This window comes from Seriola dumerili, unplaced genomic scaffold, assembly GCF_002260705.1.
Source record: "Seriola dumerili isolate Sdu_G_001 unplaced genomic scaffold, Sdu_1.0 BDQW01000003.1, whole genome shotgun sequence".
Classification (NCBI taxonomy): Eukaryota; Metazoa; Chordata; class Actinopteri; order Carangiformes; family Carangidae; genus Seriola; species Seriola dumerili.
Genome location: NW_019174258.1, coordinates 10,779,911 through 10,802,307, shown reverse-complemented (window position 1 = coordinate 10,802,307; position 22,397 = coordinate 10,779,911). Strand labels below are relative to the sequence as shown.

The 22,397-nt window shown below is 39.0% G+C and overlaps 1 protein-coding gene across 1 annotated transcript; it reads right to left on the bottom strand.

The window, feature by feature from the left end:
• Positions 1-1,315: 1,315 nt before the first annotated feature.
• LOC111218402 (semaphorin-7A-like) lies at positions 1,316-17,002 on the bottom strand. The gene is made up of 14 exons (XM_022740702.1): positions 16,853-17,002; positions 14,470-14,603; positions 14,338-14,385; positions 14,109-14,207; positions 13,734-13,842; positions 12,344-12,451; positions 12,084-12,226; positions 11,704-11,882; positions 11,097-11,205; positions 10,815-11,004; positions 9,420-9,535; positions 9,054-9,199; positions 6,305-6,369; positions 1,316-3,321 (listed from the first exon to the last, which is right to left on the bottom strand). The coding sequence occupies exons 1-14, from the start codon at positions 16,953-16,955 to the stop codon at positions 2,963-2,965; spliced, it is 1,908 nt and encodes a 635-aa protein (XP_022596423.1). The 5' UTR covers positions 16,956-17,002; the 3' UTR covers positions 1,316-2,962.
• Positions 17,003-22,397: the final 5,395 nt, after the last annotated feature.

The window sequence follows — 22,397 nt, the reverse complement described above, 5'->3', positions numbered from 1 at the left end:
TATATATGATGTGTTATGCCTGTGAGCGTGTGTGTCTGTGTCTAGTAGAGACACACCCCCCCAACCCTACCCTGTACCTGTACCCTCACCCCCCAACCCTAAACCTCGTCATACCACAATACCTCAGGGCAGTGGGCTGTATTCACTGTTGCGTTGGATGTTGAAGCTGCATTGGGGGACGAGTACTGACGGAAGCTGCAGTCGCTGAATGCTACTTTGGTTTTGGTGTTGCATTTTTTTTTTCTTCTTATTTTTTTTTTTGTGTTGTCAGTAACTGCAGGCAAGGTCTCGTCACTCAGGAAGCTGTGAAGTTGGAAGTCTGCAGAACCTTTTGTCTCTCAGATGATTTTGGAGTTAATTCAGTTTTAAATTGTTTAAAAACTAACCTGATCTGTGTAAAAACAGGCGCATATGCAAGTGGTTATCGAATACCTCATTTATCAATTTTATGTTGTTGTTTTTGGCTTGTACAATGCTCCGTATATTAATTCAACTGTGGGGTTTGTGCATATTTTTGTACTGTTGTTATTATTATGGACATGATAATAATGATATTACTGATATTATAGTTTTCTCTTTGATTAAAGTAAACAAAAATAGGACAAAACACATGAATGCTTGTAAAAACTGGTTTGTGCTGATTGTATTTAAGAGGAGCACTTTTCCAAAGTGGTTTTCACACATTCAGTTTTGTTCATATTAGTAATATAAAGATATGGTTCTCAGGGCTTTAAACTTGTATGTCATGATAAAGTTTTACTTTATATCTTATTTCCGTGTGTGTCTGTCTTATTTCTTCTTTAAAATGTCAGTGTACAGTACATGCTAAGGTGTGACACACTCGTTGATGTTTGTTTCATGATTTCTTTCACCCAGAAACATTATCACATCCTTTAATATGGGATTCCAGTCAACTACCATATTCATTTCCACTTTTTTGTAAGCAGCACAGAGGTAGGTATTTTTGTCACAGGTTCTGTAACAAGAGGTGTTTTTTAATCCTCACATCGCCCAGGGCTTTTTAAGTAACCCTCACTGCAGGGACTGCAAGTATTTGAATATGATCAATAACACTTCTCAAGGGAGACTGGTGTGGCAGACCCCCTGTTTGGGTTCCAAAAAGTTGTGAGAAGGTCTTTCAATCAGCCCTTTCTGAATTGTCACAACAGTTTTGGTTCTGCCCCAGCAGGGATTTTTTAACCTTTCAATTTATATTGAAACTAAGTGTCTTTTTTTTTTTTTTTTTAAACATGTTGGTTAATGAGTAAGCCAAGCGGTGCAGTTCCTGTAAAAGCAAACCATGAAGTGATGCATGTATGAGTGCTATTCATCACTTTACTGCTGCTGATCTGTCAGGTTTGAAGAACTGAATTGGTGGAGCATTACAGTCACAGTTCTTGACTTACAATAATATATTCAGTATCACAAAGCTCAAGTACAACTACTTTTGTTGTGTAATTTAAGTGAACTAACCTTTTTAAAAACTGGGTGAAATAGGATTTTAAAAATACAATTTGTATCAACTTTTGTAATTGTTCTGCTTTAGTAATTACAAGGATTTACAATCACCATTCATCAAGTTCAGAGAGGTCATCAAAAAAGGTTATTCCACTCATTTACCTAACATTCAATCCAAGCTGTAACATGTTTATAACCATCTAACTTACACATATAAAAACACAAAACAAAGTGCTTTTTAGCTTCCTGCTTGTGAGCAACAAAGTTAGAAAATACAGCTACAATGTGCTGAACAACATCATAGCTTCATAAGGTCAAAGGTTTGGTGATATGACATGATTCACACCTCACTCACTACAAGAGGCTCAGCCACAAAAAGACTGTTTCAACTTTGCACTTGCAACAACTTAGCAGTACTTCACAATAAGAGCATGCTACCTTTAGTCTGATTAACAGAGGAGTCTTGACAAACAGAAAATTGTTCAGTCTGTTGTAACCCAAAGCCCGTCAAGCAAGTCTGAGGTAGAATACAAAACTGGAAATTGCAGCTAGGACAGTGTGTCCATTCAGAAAGAATTTCACATTTAAAGGAAACATGTCACTGAAACATGGTTTTCCAACAGCACTGAAATACAACGTTCATCATGCAACAATCGTACGGCAAGACTCGAGGTGTTTTCTCTTCTTGTAAAAATCTGAGTTCAGTATGTGTCAGGTTAGCCAATACAGGTTTCCCGCATGCTGTACTCTTGCCCCATTTGTTCTTCTCATATAATGGAGTATTATTACATCACAGTCTTTCAAACCCACTGAAGGTCATTTAACAGCTTTTAACATAATTTTTAACCAGTTTCCAGAGTTGCAACTCTGCATGTGTGTTCTTCTTGTTTGTACGACATAGTAACGAAATGACTTCCTTATATTTTCCATTGTCTTAAATAATAAACATGTTAAAAGTTTTTGAAAAACAAAACAAACAAGGACATACGTCATCTTTGTATGTGAAGGTAATTGTGCACAAGATGAATTATGCTATAAAAATACATCTATATAAATATATATTTCATTATCATAGGTGAAGCATGTGCAGCTAACGGCATGAGACACAGACAAGTGCAGTGATGTGTAAAAGGATTCAGAAATGCAAAAAGAGACTTTTTACATTTTTGCAAACATTTTCAATTTTACAGTCTATTAAAATGATGCATTCGAAAGCCAGCGCTAATTACGTATAATAAATATTTATGAAATTAAAATCAATAAAGAAGATTGCTGACATGATTGTGTCATCTGCTGCTGATGACACTGATGCTGATACATCAAGATGTTTATATAAAAACCTTAAGTACGGTGAAATTATTTTTTCAGTTAACTGGGACAAAATAACGGATTTTCATTCTAGTTGCATTGCTGCAGCCCCAGTTATTGTCTGAGCACAGACACTCATAGACAAGGCTGGTCTTTAATTCAGTATTATCATGTATCATCTTTCACTGGAATCATATCAGGTCAAACTCTTAATCAGAGCGGCAATCAGACAAACCCAGACGAGTGGGCTTGATAATTGACCCACTGCCCTGTTGCCCATCTGTAGGTCGTACACTGCCAGGTCTTTTCTATAGCCCAATTCCTCTGACACACATTTGTAAGTTCCCACCTGCTCAGGGCTCATGCTGTTGATGAGAAGAAGACACTCCTGATCCTTTGACTTGCAGGATTTGGAGCTGTTGCTGTTAACGTGAACCCAGGAGTACTTGGCGTGATGGGACAACACTGGACACTGGAGGAAATACTTGGACTGAGAAGGAACTGTGATGCTCTCCCCTTTCTTGTCTGCATGTGTGTTAGTGGTAGATCTAAAAGCTGAGAAAACAGATACAGATCATGTTAGCTTTCAGATGGATGTTGATTTTGATTTTTGTATATTCAATCTTTGTTTAACCAGGCAGGTATCCTATTTCAGTTAGGGCATGCCAAGGGGCCAGGATCCTTCTACAGGATGCAACAGGCAAGTCATAAAAAGGGTTGTGTCCCTAAAGGGTTGTGCATCTAATAATGAAACAGTGTGTTTCAAGTGTGTAATGAAGACCAGGTTTTCTAAAAATGTTTCAGGAGCAAATCTAATGTCAGAATGGAGGAGACAGTGACAGGATGGTCATTTGTGCAACAGTCAGACAAATAAAATAACTGACAGATGAGTGGCTATGATAAATAATAGAACTGCGTAGCTAGTTGACTATGATGCAACATCTTAAAGGCGTGTTTTTATCAAGGGTTATCATATGATAAAGAAGCTGAGTTGTTCTTCACGTGCTCTTTTGCGTGTGATGAGGAACAAACTTTTTGAGTCAAAAAGAGAAGAACAGAATAAAGAACCATGTCATCAGCGCGTGGGAATGTGATTATTTATGTACCAAAGGTGTGAACACTGTGGCACACCTTTATGCACCAAGAGTGCATGTGATGATACCCACTCTTGGCAAAACCATACTGCATGCAGAGCACAAAGAAGTGGCCACGTCTTTTGTTTGCAAGGTTCTCATAACAAGTGTGCAGAAACACTGGGTCAGTGTCCCTACAGTCCTAAATTCAGATATAATCAATCAGACTTCATTTGTATAGTACTTTTCATATAATCAATGTAACACAAAGTGCTTGATACATAATAAAAGTAATAAAAAAACAACCCCACCCCCACAGCCTTATTCGCACATACACAGACACACATTTACACAAGCATAAATGACCAATTAATAAATAAAAACAATAAAGAATATGACAATAAAAACAGGAACTAAGGAACAACTATCATGAATCTCAAAGATAATGATAGAGTGATAAAGACAAAATAGTTAAAACACTAAAACAGAGGACATTCATTAAAGTGAGTAGAACCAGAAATAAAAGGTAGGATATTAAAAATCAAATAAAAATGAAGATAAAATAGTAAAGATAAAATAATAAAATGCTAAAAGAGAGGAGATATTTTGAAATCAGTAAAACCAGAAATAAAAGTAGAAGTAAAATAAATAACCAGAAGTAAAAGTAGAATATTAAAAGGAAAACAGTCAGAAAATAATCACAGAATAAAAGGAAAAACCAATAAAACACCCTGAAATATATAAATAAATAGAAAGATAAATAAATACAATTCAATTAAAAGCCAGACTAAAAAGGTAGGTCTTGAGTTTGCTTTTAAAAATATCAACACTTCCTGCTCAGGTCTTCAGGGAGGCTGTTCCACAGACGTGGACATTCGTATAATATATGGTTGGCAGCCATGTCTAAGCCTTATGATATTATAAGAGTGCGCATACACCTCTCCCAACCCAGACAGTGTGCACAGAGCTGTTCAGGTTTATATTGGTAATGAAATGACAAGCTAACATTGGAAATGATAGGGTGTGTTATCAGCTAGCTAACATTATTAGCTAAACTGTAAAATAATAAATTAAAATATACAAAAACTACTATTATTTCCCACATGTTTTACATGTATATCTGCTTAATGCCATTTCATTTCAGCCAGTATTTGACTATTATGATCATGCCTACAAGCATGGATTTAATATCGTCTCTTTTAATATCTGCAAATGTGGATGCTGCTTCGGTGCAAGGAACCCCAAGAGGTTTCAGAGAATCTCATTTTTAAGAGAAAAAGCGAGGTCAAGGCCACCAAAAGAGAAAGGGCAGACAGGAGCACAAGGGGGGAAACAACAGCTAACAAAATTTCTTCAAAAGAAACCTGAGTGGACAAAACATTCAAGTGCTGTCTTGGAATGGTTTTATACTGGTGTGCAAATTCAAGCTGCCCTGATATCATTAAAATAGGTGACATGCGGATAAAGAGAGCAGCGTTGACTGCTGTCAGTTTCAGAAAGGAAGCACAGTGCCTGTGATATTGCCACAGAGGGTGCATCCACCGCAGATCTGACACCATCTTGTCAATCAGAATGTAAGACAAGCTGAGTTCATACACAGTAGAATAGTAGACGTTTTTTTCTTACACCACAGGCATAAACAAACACCTCACTCTGTGATATTCTCTCTCCAAGCAAACTGCATTGTGACCATGAAGCACTTGTTCGGTATGTTGAGAAAAGAGTAACAATAAAGTTTCAGAATTTTTCAGCTAATATTTTCTTGAGTGTTGCATTAATAGGTGATTATTGATAACCTTAATAACCACTACATATGTTTAGTTGTGGATTTAGTTTTGTACTTGCATGAAAATGGGTGTATTAAGAAATTAAGGGGGGCCACTGAGGCTACATAGCTACAGATTTTCATGCTATGCCCCTGTAGACTAATGACTGATGTTTAGTGGGCCGTAAAGGAATGGTTTGACATTTTGCAAAATATGTTTACAGGCTTTTACGCTGAGTTAGATGTGAAGATTGATACCACTCTCCTCTCTGTCTGTTAAATGTCAGCAGCCATTTAGCTTAGCTTAGCATAAAGACTGGAAACAGACCACTGGACAGACCCAGGCCTGCTGTTCCCTCTGTTTTTAGCCTTCATACTAAGCTAACCCGCTGTTGCTGTAGTATATTTTCTGATGTTCTTTGTTTCTTCAACAACAACAAATAGGAAATGAGAAAACTTTCAGAAGTGCATGAATCATGTGGTAAACTGTGATAGCTGCTAGGCTGCAGTTTTGACGCTGCAGTTGCATGCAATTACCAAAGGTTCAGCGTCTGCTAAAACACAGATCCCATTCTAAAGCATATTGAAGCACACCACATACAGCATGTCAAACCTCTCAGTTGAATACACTTGTAATTCATTGGACTTGAACAACAGTTATTGGGCTTTATATGCAGTGAACTCATAGATATTCTAGTACCTTTCTCGGGTTGTTGAGCAGGGCAGATGGCGTGGTTCCCTGTGGACACAATCTGCAGCGTGTCACTGTCCAAAGGAAAGGAGATCTCAGTTAGTAAAATCTACCAGTTACATTAAAGACACTGTGAGTGTTAGCAAACCTGGCGACCATGTAACAGCAAGCACTGTAGAAATCCACCACCTTAATGCACACACCAGACAGAATCAATACCTGCAATGTTAACTGCCCATCCTAGTACATCTGAAATTTGAATTGCTAAAATGCAGAGTACTCGGCTCATACTTTATTGCTCACCTTTAAGGCCTTAAATGTCCTTGATCCTAAACACCTTTCTGATGTATTGACCTGGTATGCGCTCTCTCGACCACTGGGATCTGCTGATGGAGCCCTGCTGGTTACTCCCATAGCTTGTGTCAAAGGGTGACTGAGCTTTTGCTATAAGAGCCCCTACCCTGTTGAACTCAGATATGCTAAGACCCTTGCTTCTTTACAATCCCTCCATAAAACTTTTCTTTTTGTGAAAGCATTCAGACATGTTTGACACAGGTCATCATTTATACTGATTATTCCAATTTATTTGATCTTATTCATTTATTGTTTTCAGTTCTTCTGTTATTTCATTTGTAAAGCACTTAATAAGAAAAAGAAAAAAATATATTGTGATTAATATACATGTATCATTATTACTCCATTATTAAATTACCTGTATGTGGCTGCTCGTGATTATTGTGGAATGAAAACTGAAATGATTATCAGTGATTATCAACTATCAGTATGCAGTACATTTCTCAGTAATAAACTGTAATGTAAATTCCCACATTGAGGAGTTTTAGGTTTTGGGGGGTTTCACCAGTTTATAAGTAAATCCACACCAACTACCATTCTTCACTTTGATCACTTCATTGCACATCATTAAATGCTGCTCCTATTCATGCTTTGACTCAGAGCGAGAACACACACCCCTTATGCCATTTAAGATTTTCACTCAGCCTTTCCATGCAAATACACGATCCACTTGACTCATCTCAGTATCATTTCCTCTCTGGCAGAGATTCTGAACAAAGTGAGTGAATCAGGCTTTGATTATGTTGCACTGTAAGTCAGCCACATCATGGTGTGTGTGTGTGTAGATGTACTGCTCCATGGAATTAATTGGATGAGTGTGAAAGGGGTGGCAGGATGTGGGTGGGGTTGTGTTTCTATATGTGGGTGCGCGTATGAACCGAGGTGCTAAAGTTCACCCGTACACACCACAAGATTGAGAAACTGAATTCCAGCTCATTTATCCTATTTCTTTGTCATTATAACGACAAACTACTCATTGTGAAGACAAAAAATCCCTTATCATAACAATACACTTTCCCCTAATACACCCTGTTTCCAACAATGGCAGTTCTCAGCTGCTGTACAACATCACACACAGTGTGATCAACAGTGAAGATCAAATCAGTTCACAAAGTGACATCAGTCATGTGACTGGGGTTTGCCAAAACTCATGACACTCATGTGCTCAGTGTTTATCAGGTGTTCTTTCTATTAAACTTGTGTTTTATTTGTTTGATGCTGTTGAGCGTGATGCCACAGCTCTAATGTGATCATCTGTTTTGGGGGAAAATCATGTTTTAAACAACTTTGGAAGCAGAACTCAGATACTAGTCGGCTCTGCTCAATCTGAAATTGAAATTAAAATTGTTTTTGTATTTCAATTACACGTAATTACAGTGAGGTTTGGGAAGATCTACATTTCTACACTCTTTGATGCTGCAAATGAAGTTATGTACCTATGTATGTACCTGGTTTCTGCCAAACAGTGGCTAAATACATATAAAAACAATCAGATCTGTCAGTCTATATGTATGTCATACATATAGACATGTCATCTTGTGATGGCCTCAGTTGTTCATGGTAATGGATGTTTATGGTTTGGATGACAGACATTGTGGTGTTGGTAGCATGTATAAAAGAAATGTTTGCAAGCCGGCCAGCTCTACTCTAGAGGGGCTTAATGACAAGATAACTAGTGTCAGATCAAATCAGTACCGGAAACATTTTGGTAACATAATCTTACACCAACACCATAAAAGTTGCTTCACAACAGAAATGAAGATGCTATGTCTTTAAAAGGTTACTAAGCTGTAGCAAGCTATTGCACCATAACTCTGATAACACTACACTAATAACATTGAGCAAGTGACTGATTATGAAACACTGTACACACTGTACAACATGCCTGAATGAACATGTGTTGTTAAACCTATGTATGAATTAAAGGGATACTGTGTGGTTTTTGACCTCTGGTGCTAATGAGCAATGTTTTCACTAGCAGATCCCAGTTTTGTTTTCATTGTGCACTCGAGAGCATACAGGTGACGCAATACACATTTCTGCTGCTGGTTTCATGGCAATGCATCAACAAAGGGAGTGAACATGAAGAGTGCTAACCAGCAAACATAGATCTAAACAAAACACTATTTAAAGAATATATATCATTTATATCTATACATATAATGTATAAACTGGCTTTGCAAATGCTTGTTTGTCAGACCTCAAGCATACACACATGCAGTTTGGTGAGAAACAGTAAACACAGCTTTTGTTTGTTTAAAAGACAACTTCACAGTGCACCTCTGACAAAACAGAGCACCTTTAAGCTAAAGCCGCTAAAAGTCGTTTTTGGATACGAAGTAAAGATGTTTGGATTTTGTTTTAGGTTAAAGGTCTCCAGGTCCATAGAGCCCGGTGGTCTTACTTTGTCTCAGGGGAACAGTGGGTGTTGTTCCAGCCACAGTAGGGATCTCTGGCTAAGACACAATCCTCACAGCGGTCTCCATACTTGTCACAGTTTGCCACATTCAGCTGGACCAGTTCACTTCTGGAGTTCACATATAGCTTCCTCTGCAATGATACACAGAAAGCATACAGGTCTTATAATTGGCCATACTGACCAATATCCTTGGAAAAGTTCAGATTTCATCAAAAAAAAAGAAGAACTTTTTTAAGAAGTACCACCAGTAACCTTTAACTCACTATAACCATTATCACCATATGAATAATACTCTCTCATTCACCCACCTTGGTGGGAGAATAGTTCTGTTGGCAGGGCTGTGTTACTCACGGAGGATGGGCGAAGGATCATGCTGAGGATGTGGTCTTTGTGGTTGAAAGGTTCATACTCAGCGATGACTACAGTCTGATTTTGAGTCTGTATCACTTTATGAATCCTTCCGTTATCTGTTTAAAGACAAAGGAATGGGGGAGATTGAATACTCAGTCCTGTTTGAACACACCAACCAGCCTCAACACATCCCACTCTCTTATCTCATATGTTACGTCTCATATGACTCCTCCAGCAAAACCTAGCAAATGTTTTGACTAAAAAGTCTGTTACGAGGTTAGTAAAACAAAAAAATTCCTTCTTAAAACTTATGTAAACCTTACATCCAGTAAATATTAATACAGCTGACCAACCTGAAATAGCCAAGTTAACATTAATGTGTTTCCATGTAAGCCTGGATGAAGTATCTGTGGTTTGGAACTGTAAAGTTGACGTGTTTATGTTTGACTGTGTTAGACTTATCTGATCAAGATCTATTTAGAATTCACCACTTAATGCATCATCATAATACAGTAAGTGCTTACAGTTGTTGTCTACAACATTTATCACATTTATATAAGTGTCATGTGTCTTCTCCTTTGACATGGGAAACAGTGTGGTTGGCTCAAAACCCTCTAGTCTTCTGACAGTGAGAGCTCAGAGATCAAAGGATGCTTAATATAATTAAAGAGCAGCGTGACTTTGCAGCTGTTAGACACTTGGTTTTAACTTTCAATTCTTATTTCTGAAACTTTCAGATGTTACCAAAAAGACAAGAAATTTGAACTTTATTTTCATGCAGACACAATGTCCCCTGTATTGATGTTCTCTGGGTGGGTGAGAGGTTTTGGTAGCGCCAATGATGTCAGTGCTGTAACTTAACTAGTTCATATTTAATTTCTAGCGAGACAAAAGGGAGCCACCAGGAAGAGCAGTGGACCTGTATCACATGACGCACAATTTTTCCCCATACTCAGTCATTACAAAAAGGCTGTAGAGCAATGAATGTTTTTTTCTGATCACCTCTAACAGCCCAAACTGTGTCTTTGTATTATGAGAATTTGACTCATTTGGCTCACTAAAATAAAAGTGCTAAAGCCTACAGACGGCTGAAAACACCCACTGAGTTAATGTTACAGAAATAAATGGGGTGCCATTTGTCAACGTTTTCTTCATACAGCTGTGGTTAACCAGCTCCAGGGCTGACGTCGTAAGCTGCTGCTTTGGACCATCTGTGCTGAGGTCTCAAGACTAAATTATGACAGTCTGGCCATTACTTTAATCTCTTCCTCCTGTTTTAATGGGAGTGGCCACCATGGCCAAACTATTTTAGGGAACCTCAAGTTTACACAAATACACAGCACAGTGCACTATTCTTATATCAGTTCCCCTTATTCATATTATTGTGTTACTCACTTAGTGACAGAAACAGAACCGTGTGTTTCTGCTTGTGTGAGGAACTGTCGGCGTAGATGTGAGTGTAGATGTGGTGATTCAAAAGAATTGGGCCTGACTTGTTCAGAGGCTCGATACACTGATCCATATCTGAAGTCTCCTCGATCATCCTCATGATGTCTGGGTAAATCGCTCTGCTGTCCGCAACACACTGCAGAGAAAAGCATTATGTATTAGTGTTTTGGTTGCACACCAGCTGACCGTTCACTTACTGTCGCTATGCCCGCCTGCCATGACACATACCTTCCTAGGCCTGTCCTTTTGTTTGGTTTGGCTGGAGACTTTAAACGGGGAGGTCATGAAGATGTTGTCAATATCTTGTATGGTATAGACACACACAGCACTCATACCCCTACAGAGAGACACAGAGGTCAGCAAGTCTGCACGGAAACATCTGCATCGACAAGAGGCTGCTGGGAGGTCAGTGAATATTTTAGAATAAAACGACTCAGCAGACGGACTTCATTTAGAAAGAGGAACTGAATTCAACCTTTGCCCAAAGAGGAAGCAAAAAAAAACAGTGTCATCTGATCAGACAAGAGAGAAAGAAAGTCATACAAGCACAAGATGGATGATCCTCAGTGGTGATAACAAGTGATTTGAATTGTGTTACATGAAGACCAAACAACAGAGCAACAAAGTTATCCTGGTTTTCACATCATTGTGGTTGACTGTAATATTGTGAAATGCTTAACTTATAACTAAGAACTTATACTGCACTTCCTCTAACTGTTGCCATACTTCCTCTCATGCTAACTTGATTCGAACTCAACTACATTTGATTAAAGTAGCAGTGTTACAATATTCTTTCAACCTTTGCCTATATACATAAGTGACAATGGAGCCCTACCATTCGTTTCTGAAGAGTGCGTAAACCCTGGTATCCTGCCACCTGTCGGCATGCACAGTGGCCACATCCACCAGTTGAGAGAAATGCTGCCTGCTGTCAGCGTTTCCACAGAAGAGCCTAGCATTCAACTGGGACGTCCACCTGAACTGCAGGTTGCTCTTTGGACCGCCAACATCTGCCTAGAAGCAATGCACGGCCAAACGATCAATCACTCCCTCATGATGCATATGTAAATATTGTTTTATGGTTGCAGTTTGTGTTTACAGCAGGTACTTCATGCACATATCAGATGGTGGAAACATATTTTCTATTCATATATTCTAACCAAAATGTATGTGAAAATTATATAATCCTAATGTAAATAAATAATCAGGCCTTACCGTGCAAACCTGGGTCACAAAAGGGAGCCACATGTCACTCTGCAAGTGATTGTCTCTGTTTTTTTCATTATAGAAGGCATACACTCTGTCCTGTGAGGAACTGTTTTCCCGTCTGCTGAGCACTAAACCCACATAGTGTTGCTCTAAAAGACAGAGAAGAAAAGTCATCATTATTCTCTCCACACCCTTGGGACATCATGAACATTTAAGATAACATAATTTAAATAAAGAAACTTCTCAAGTCCTTAGAGAAGAAGAACCTTTGTCATGCTTTGAAGGTTCAACTCTGTGCTGTCCAAACTTGTAGATGCCAACATTCCCTGAAGATCCAGAGTATGTAATGTAGAAGTCTGCACTGTGTTCTGACTCTGGAAAGGCACAACAAACAATTACACATTTTAAGGTATGACAGATGCATCACTGTGCTTTGCAGCAAGCATCAGGACACATTTTATGACCCCCACACCAGCAGCCTGTACTATGAAGCAAGTTTTGAGGTTAGCTTGTGTTAACTTCAGGTTGTACCCAAGGGGTTTTAGTCCTACGACAGTGGTCCACCTCTTTCCAGGGTAAATCACCACTGTAGCTTATGCTGAACTCCTAACCTGCTTCAGGCAGGTTAACTTCGGAGGGCCAGATCAAAGTCTGTCAACAGCCCGACTACTAACCAATCAGATCACTAGAAAACCAGAGTCATATCATTCCTACAGGATCCCAACAGGAACAAAATATTTACAATAAAGTGACAAATAATAATGATAATTTTATAATATAAAATAATTTTTATAAATCAGTAGAATCATTTTGCTGTTCCAGACCATACACGTGTCCGCTCTGGTCAGGGAGAGTTCATCACACTAATTGGACAAAGACTCTTTAATCCCGACAGGATTTCTCACAGTGTTGATGATTGACCTCATCAGACATGAACTACTTCTCTTCACTTCTCTTCTCCTCTCTTTTCTCTTCTCTTCTCTTCAGCAGCAGCAACAGTCCAACATTACTTTAACAGTTTTTTTTAGATTCAGTTAAGCCAGATAACGACAACACATCCTGGGTACGTTGAACCTGCTTCCTTGTAATGCTCTCTGATAAGCAAAACATGTGGGAGAAACCAGACCCATAGGTACAGTTGATGTCAGAATTTTATATTGAAGTCAGGGTTCTGTGATGGCCACTCCAATACCTCAACCTTGTTGTCCTTAAACAGTTTTGCCACAACTTTGGAAGTATGCTTGGAGAAGCAAAAAAAAAATTCCTTCTTAAAACTTATCTAAACATTACATCCAGTAAATACTAATACAACTGACCAACCTGAAATAGCCAAGTTAATATTAATGTGTTTCCATGTAAGCCTGGATGAAGTATCTGTGGTTTGGAACTTGTTTATGCTGGACTGTGTTGGACCTAAGTGTATGCAAACTTCTGATTTCAACTGTATGAGCAGGAAGCAACAGTGCAATAGTGAGGTAGAAGAAAAAACCATTAGAAAGTGTTGATCTGAATAAATCAGGTTAGTAAGACAGAAAAGAGCACAGATGTTCAGCAGACAACTTTTCTTAAATAAGGTTGAAGCCAATATAGAAAACTGGTGAATCAGAAAACAGAGGCTCATCAGCAGAAAAACATCCAGTGTGTTTAAAAACTCACCAACAAGAGCAGATGGTTCACTTTCCTTTATGACAAATGCCCTTATGCTTCCTTCTATTCCCTCAATGCTTTTAGAGGTGGTGCATGAAGGTGAATGCGCTATTAAATTCTGCAAAACACACAGTAAGTCTTAAAGAAACATACACCCCCTTTTCTCCACCCAAGATAGCACAAGTGTCATTTAACCACCCATTAACTTATACGTAGATCTTTAAAAATAGAAAAATAAAAAACCCAGTAGGAAGTATTTCAGTGCATTTACATGGAACAGCAGTAGTGCATTATTTCAAGTAAACAAAACAAAGAAGTGGTTACAGTAAGCAGAACGGAGCACTGTTCCCATTCTCAGTAACACATCTGCTACGTCTGTCCTACCATGACACAGCACAGCGTTTCCCTGCCATTGGTTCTGCACACAAACACCTGGTTGGCCCGATGTGTCTGGTGGACCACAGTGATGTTATAGCTGCAATCCTAAATGACAAGGGGAAGAAGTAAGAAGTTTTGTAATATTTCAGGAATATTCAACAATCTGTCACTATCATATCTAACCGACAATCCAGCTGATCTGCTCTGTCTGCTGTAGTCATGTTACACTGCTCACCTTTTGTGAGCCGCATTGCCCCCACAACACCTTCTTCTCTACAGGAGTCTGTGAAGAGAAGTAATGTAGGTTATTACTGTGCTCCATATTTCTCTAAAGGCTTATTTTAATACATTCAGTGCCACACACTACCTTCCGAGGTTTTTGAAAGTTGTATGAATACAGGTGCGTTTGTCCAACACCTGTGACTTCGCCCGGCTGTTCTTGCAGGAGAATCCGTATGGGTGCATCGTTTCCAGGTAAGGAAAACCTTTTAACTGCAGTATCTACAATTAAACAGAATATACTGAATGAAAAATGAGGTTGTGTGTGTGTGTGTGCACTGGATGTTCACTTTGAGGACCGGGTGCCCCAAGAGGATGAATACTAACTGCTCCTCTGCCTTTTTCCTCTAGCGCCACCAACAGGTCAAAGTTTTTACTTGTACAGTGAAATATGTCACATCTACTTGATGGATTGGCACAACATGTTGTACAGATATTCATGGGTCCCAGACAATGAATCCTACTGACTTTGATGATCCCCTGCCTCTCAAGCGGCACCATGGGGTTGACATTTGTTGCTTTGAATGAAATGCCTCAACTATTGGATGGATTACTATGAAATTTGGTTTAGGTTTTCATGTCCCCCTCACAATGAATTACATTAACTTTGGTGATACTTGCTAATAGTAAGCTACATACTAATTTCTAAAAATCAACTGTGTTGTTTGTGGTTGCCCCTTTAAATTGCTTGTTTAATACCAAGACATAAACCAAAATATATTCAATTTAAAAAATATTGAGCAGAAAAGAGCAGCAGGAGTAAAGTATCATACTGTCACTCCATTGTCTACATTCGTGGTGGCCGTGCAGTGGTATGTCTTGTCTAGCTCAGAAAAGAACAACAACAATTACAGGCTATGTAGTTTTTGATCTATCTTTGTTTGAGCCCATGAAGGTGAGTTATTGAAAACTCCTCCGGCAGTAAATCCTCCTTCATGAAGGTTATAATGTTTAGACAGTCGTTGATTCAACTGCATGATGTTTCTGTTATTTAGCCTACTTTCGCTGATATAAATGGGGTGGACAAAATAATAGAACCACCTGGACGCCACGGTAAGTGTCCTTATACAGCAGAAGTTTTGTGTTGGCACATCGCTTACAAATATCAGTTATTGGGCTCCTTGATTACCGGTATTCGGTATTGGCCTTAAAAAAAACATCAGTCTATCTCTAATAGCAGCGATACACAATGCTACCTAAATGCAGAAATGCATCATTTTGGTAGCAGGAGCGGATAACTTGCAATAAAATGTGTCAGACAGTGTGAACATAGGAAAATGCATATTAGTTTTGACACCAGGGTCAATGTGAAAGCAAACTTGCTCTACAAGCTAAATCATTTCTTCAAAATTTGTGAACCAAGGTTCTGGTTTAGACCAAATATCAACAGACCTTTTCACAGCAAGAAAAGCACAGGTCTAATTGAAAACATTAAAAACAACTGCGCTCCATTTATTCAGCCATGATTCATTACATTATTTAAACACATGCTTTTCCTGGTGCGATGTCAAAATGTCTAATGTGAAAAGATATTCATGTTCTTCTTCTGGTGTTTCCTAAAATAATAAAAATTCATAGGGATGCCCAAAAGTGCTCTGCATCCTGGGGCTTGGACACCCTGGACAGTTATTTTCAAGCATATGGACCCATGAACCGATAAATTTAACAAATAAGCAAGAGGGAATACAGATGGGTGACAAATTGAAGGTGAAACCAACATAAAGTGGACAACATAAAGGCTAAAAGAGTTTAAGACTCTCTGGAGACTAAAACTCCAGAGCGGCTTCAGGCCTGCTGGATGGATGAAACACCATTCCTCCAAAACCCATTCCCTCTGTGTTCAACACATATGATTCAAAACTTTTTCATACACATTAAAACATTCAGTGACCTTTTGCTGCAACAAGTAGTCAATGAAATGATTAGTCAGTTAACCAGCAACTGCAGTGGCTTCCGAGAGTATTCAAACCCCTTCACATTGAAATTGACTGAATTATAATAATTTCTTCCTTAGCACCCCCTCAACATAGTGCAAGTGACATGAGCTGCTTCTTCCAAATTCTATTCTAAATCTATTCTAAATTGCTATGGCTCTTTTCCCCCCATATTACTTATTACTGATAATTCTCAAAGAATCAGTACTGTGACATTACAGACTATTATAACCCTGAATTTTAATCAATTTACTGTTTTTACTGCCTTTTCTTTTTTTTTTACCTCTCAGTTTTTACCTCCCATCATTTACTTCTGCTCTCTACTTCTTATTACAATACAGTAAAATTGTTCAAATTAAGTATTTTAAATGAATGAAACAACATTTATTATAAAGTAAAACGTCACAGTCACAGCCAGCAAAAACCCGTCACCTTACTCAAACACGGTAAGACACTGTAGAACAGTTTTCTTCCTCTCAGTCCGTTCATCGCGACATAAAAACAAATGAATGTGAGGGAAACCGAAATGTTTCATACCATTTTTTGAGAATTTTATCCTCGGTGATTGTGCTGAGTCGTCCTCGGTCAAAGCATCCACGCAAAACGATAATGAACACACTGTCAAAACTAAGAGCAACATCTTCAGCAGAGCTGTCACTTACACATAGGAAGTCTGCTTCGCCCTGCTCTGCAGTTTTACTACTGATGAGTAACAGAATGCATTTTCAGGAAACGTTTGGTAAGTCCTCTACTGGAATATTTTTCTGTTGTAGCCTATAATATACCTCCACAGTTTATTCTAAAATCATAAAATCCTTTTCCGTGTCCTTAAACTGAGAAGAGTCAACAGCATATGGCAAAAATAATAATAATAATGATAATAATTATAATAATTATAATAATGCTAATAATAATAATGATAACAACAATAATAATGATGATAATGATAATGATGATGATAATTATTATTATAATTCTTAACTCAACACTTATTAGCAGCTCTGATCATCACGTGGTCTTCCTCAACTTATCCAAGACCATTTATCAAAATAATTTATTTTCACAAATGTAAGCTCAGTGTCACAATTAAATACAAGTTCAGTAAGACTACTGCTCCTCATGGCTAACATTGATGAATGGGACAAATCCCTTTTAACACAATACAGGTGGTGTTAAGTTAATATTCTCTTTACCTTATTGTGTTGTTCTGTCGTACTTAACTTAAATATTAACGGCTGGTAAAAATAAAATTACGCTTCTGGGTTTGTGGTTGGATGTTCCACATCCCTAAAACACATCATCTACTGCCATCAACAGAATGTCGACTTGTTTCCTGTGTGTTACAGGATGTGATCATTACATTCATCTTTTTTCGGGTGGATTATAAGATTGCTAACTGCTTATTTGGATCATAAATTGTTACCTCAGAAACAGCTACAAGGTAATGCAAACGATCGGCCACTAGATAGCGTAGTACACCACCAGCATCTCAGACCAAAACAAACGCTTGGACGGCCACACTTCCGGCCTCCGTTTGCCGCCGCTAATGTAGGCTAAACTGAAAAGTGCGTAACTTAAAAAAAAAATAAAGATAAGAGCAATGTTTACAGTAGAAATCACACCTCACATGTCATGCCACATGAGGAAGCCAACACTGGGTTCTAATGAGGTCATTTTCTTAAGTAAAAAGAAAAAAAAAAATATTACTGCAGGCAGTAATGAAATACTGTAATAAATGCGGGTTTACTCCAGCAATAAATGCCGAAAATGTCAGAACCCTTGAATAAACACACAAAGGGAAGGGATAGTGTACAAAAGGAACAATTTTTATTGATACAATATCTTGAAATTCATAAAAGTGGATGAAGGGCTTCACTTGACAAGGTAACAGTCATGAGGGAGCACGGCTTCCTTTACTCACAGCACACACACGACTTGCTCTAAACACACATTCCCCACACTGCACACAGAGCTAGTCTTACTAGCGTTTAAGGAACACCTTTGGACACGGCACGCTACACTGACCACCCCACACGGCTAAGCTTTAGCATAAGGCAATATTTGACATGCTGGCCCCCTCCGCTAGGAGGCACGATAGGTAAGCCACACTGCCCCACCCACGACTCGTCACTTCCCCTTTAAATCAGCCCTCCCACTCCACACTATTAAAACTACAAAAATGGCCGACCATACAATACATATACATAAATAATCAACGCAAGGAAATAAGGATAAAGTTCGGAGGGAAACGGCTTCGCTGGACGGCGAGGCAGAAACCGGTTGGCAGCCGGATAAAAGCGGAAACAATACACCAGGTAGCACACAGGGAGCAGTAGCAGCACAACACTCTCTAAAGTGGGCCCTAGTTTAGCTACAGGAGGCACTCAGCCTCCCCTCCTAACACAGGGACAGCTTACCCCTGGCTACCTGTCTTCGTCGCCGGCAGCTCTATATCACTGCGAACGACACCCTTGCTATCAGAGTGCCGTGCCGCCGAACGTGTTGCTCCAACGCCGTCATGAGCCCTCTGTCCATCTTTTCACTGTTCGTCTCTCCTCCTGGTGCCATCAGTCACAGCTGCACCAAATCATTCATTACACACAGGACTCCCCTCTCCTGACGTCACTCACTGGGGGGAATCCCTCTCACTCTCGCTACAATACGCAACAAAACTCATTGCAGACTGCAAACATCCCCTCTTCTCTGAATACGAACCTCCTGCTATCAGAAGACTCTGTGTGCCAAAGTGCAAATCAAATCGCTTGAAGTTATCATTTGTTCCAGCCTCTATCAAGCTGCTGAGCTCTAATTCTAAACCTTAATGGAATAGAGTAACGTGTAATAAATATAAATACACAGGCTCTTTAGCACTCGGCACTTTTTTTTGCATTTTTATTCTTTTTTATGTCATTGTGTTGTTTCATTCTGTTGTCAGTGTGAAATTAATAGCTAGATGTTTCCTCAGGTTTGTGTCAAATTGTTTGTGTTCCTGTGACGTTTTTATCCTATTTCATGTGAAGCAACGGACTGTGGCACTGTGCCCAAGACAAATTTCCCTTTGGGGACAATAAAGTTTACTCTACTATAACTCTAGCTGAGCTCAAAGATCTGCAGAAGAGCTGTGATGAGAGGGTGGAGCACATCACCCAGGAGAAGGATGAGGTGATCACCAGTGCCAGGAATGAAACAATGGCACTGGTATAAAAAAAAGAACCTGAAGCACTTGGTCAGCTTCAAGACCTTGAAGTCTGAGATCCACCAGAGAGAGACTGAGTGGCAGACAAAGGTCAATGCTCTGGAGGAGAAACTCAGATGTGAGGAGAAAGAGGAGCTGCAGAAAAAGAGTGCAGACATGGAGAAGAAGTGGAATACAAAAGGCCAAAAGGATAGATGAGGACCTCCAATGTCTGAAAATACTGAACTTGAGGTATGTCACATCAGTTGTTCATTGTTGGAAAAATTATGATACTTTATGACTAGATAAACATAATTATCCTAGAGAAGAACTGTATACATCCTGAAGTGAACTTTTCATATTATAAAGTTGTGTTTGTTTTCAAGAAAGGAGTTGTCAGAGAGGAGCAGAATGACCTTCGCTGTTCTTCTCAGCCACTACTCCCACACATTTGTTATGATAAGGCATGAATCAAGTCTCTATTGAGTGTGTCTCATATCAGCAAGGATGTGAGGTCACTATCATATGTTCTGTGTATAAATCATGTGTGAACTTTGTATTCTTTGAACATTTGCACTGCAAGCTCTTTGTGTGTAACTTGTTCCCTTGCTGCAAGAATACTTTTTATTCAGATTTAACCTTTGGAAGAGAAAATAATGAAACATATGGTGTCTGTGTCTTTTCAGAAACTTGCCTCCAAATCTGACAAGGAGAAGGCAAAGATGAAAAAGGAGGAGGAGAAGGCAGATAATGAGGCAAAAAAGAGGTTCAAGAAGGAGGTGAAGGAGGTGAAGAAGCAAGAAAAGAAAGACAAAGAGAAGAGAGAGAAGAAAGAGAAGGAATAGAAGAGAGAAAAGGAGGAGAAGACAGAAGACAGGTGTTAGACCCTTTTCCCTTCACCCCCCCCGTTTACCGTTTCATCCTCTTACCCTTCACCCCTCCAGCCTCTAACTCTTTACTCCTCCACCGTCTTACCCCCTTGCCTCCCCCACTCCTCTCTCCCATCCTTCTTCTTCCTCAACCCTGCCAACCATCCCCTCATCCCAACTCCCCCCACCCTCTTACACCTTTACCCCCTTTCCCTCCGCCGCTACACCTATACCTATCCACCCTTCATAAACAATAAGAATAATTAAATATATAAAAATAATTCAGTCATATTCACCTATTTCTGTCTTTATAAAAGATAGTAAAAACACACATACAACAACTTGACGGCAAAGTTTTCAAATAATTTTACTTTCTGTAAACTGAAGATTATCCTTCACTTATCAGTGTTTCCAGAGTCTGAAAGTTTTACTGCAGCTGATACCCCTCATACGTCAGAGAAAGACCACCCTCCAGTGTTACAGTTTAGTACTGCATCAGTGTGTTGAAATATGTATTGGTCTCAGATCCTTGGTGAAGATTAAAGATCTCATTCATTTTTTTAACCTTCCCTCCATACATACGTATACACGTATATATGATATACATGCACCTGAATGATGACAGCGTTATTTTACAATTCAAAACCACAACACTAAGGTAGTTAGTGAGTACACACAACAACCACGGCTTTACAATGCTCCAATTTTGTAATTATAACAACAGAAACGTACTAAGGTTTTCTTTGTGTAGGGGTCTACTACAGATCACTGGAAAAAAGGAAATGTAACCATTTGTTGAGTGTGCATGTGCAAGTGTTTGGTTGAAATACCAGCCTAGGTAGTATTTGTTATTCGCAGTTAGAGTTTTTTTTGGTTTGTTTTCATTGTTTTACATCATTGAATTACTGTGGAGGTTTTACACTGATCAACAGAAAGGACCTGACCACTTCTTTCACCACTGTGTCCTTCTTAAAAGATCTCTCATATTTAAGCAGACAGTCCAAACAGTGGTACTCATGGCAGTAGTAGTGACAGCAGCATTCTTATCACATGTTTTTAGAGAACGGTTTGTCTTTCCCACATTAGAAACCAGCAGTAACTCCCTGCTGATGACCGAATCATAACACTCAGAATTACATTACACTACAATGTGTAAACTTAACCCTGCCCCACCACTAGAGAGCACTGTAATCCTGCTGTTCCCATTATTGGTTGGGGAAACTTCTTCTCATACACAGAAGATATCATAGGTATGTCCAGGCCTGGTCCTAGACTCCTTACTACTCTATGAGTGTCCTTTAGGACTGTAAGCTATGACATGCACTGTTTTATGTTATCTAAAACTGAAGCCATAGAATCTAATAATGCATAGGCCCATATTTAATCTATTCATACATGGACTGATATATTAATTAAAAAGTATGAGATCTGCCTTAACCCAGTATATTTCTCTAGTCTACTAATGAATTTCTATCAGCCAGTGCTGCACCATGAGTGCCGCATGGGGTTGCAGTGCTTGTGCAACTGGGTCAGGGTTCAGGTTGAGTAGCAGTGGGATGACACCGGGAAACCTCCATCTGTTGAGTAAAGTGGCGTTGCGAGGTTTGACAACCAGAAATCGGTGCATGGTGACTGAGAAAGAGAGAGATTGGTGAGTGAACCACTAAAAACTTTTTTGAGAGAGAAATGTGCCGCTACTATGCGATGTAAATCTGAAGTTAACCAACGCTAACACACGCAGCTAACTAGCTACATCTACATGGTGATTGCAAATGATTGACAGTAATCCCAAAAATTGCAATTTGCAAGTAGCCAAATAAATCCGATAATACTGAAGTAACTGCTCTTCCTGCTGTATCCAGGTTTTATATGGCCAGACCAACCAATTAGATAAGAGTAAACTTTGAAGTCTGATTGTGGCATGTTTGTGATCAATGATTTGTGTCAAACCAGCAAGAACAAAGATACTTTTGTTATTTTTTTTATTTGGGAAGAAGTGGGACAACTTGGTGGGGCAGTTGGAGCATTTGGTGGACAT

Bases quoted from the DNA above. Each gene is read 5' to 3' on its own strand.
- LOC111218402 (XM_022740702.1), bottom strand. From the start codon at position 16,955: ATGTTGCTCTTAGTTTTGACAGTGTGTTCATTATCGTTTTGCGTGGAT. The intron at 14,604-16,852 runs GTATGAAACATT...GTTTAATTGTAG, and splicing joins GATAAAATTCTCAAAAAATG to ATACTGCAGTTAAAAGGTTT. The intron at 11,005-11,096 runs GTATGTGTCATG...TTTTCTCTGCAG, and splicing joins AAAAGGACAGGCCTAGGAAG to TGTGTTGCGGACAGCAGAGC.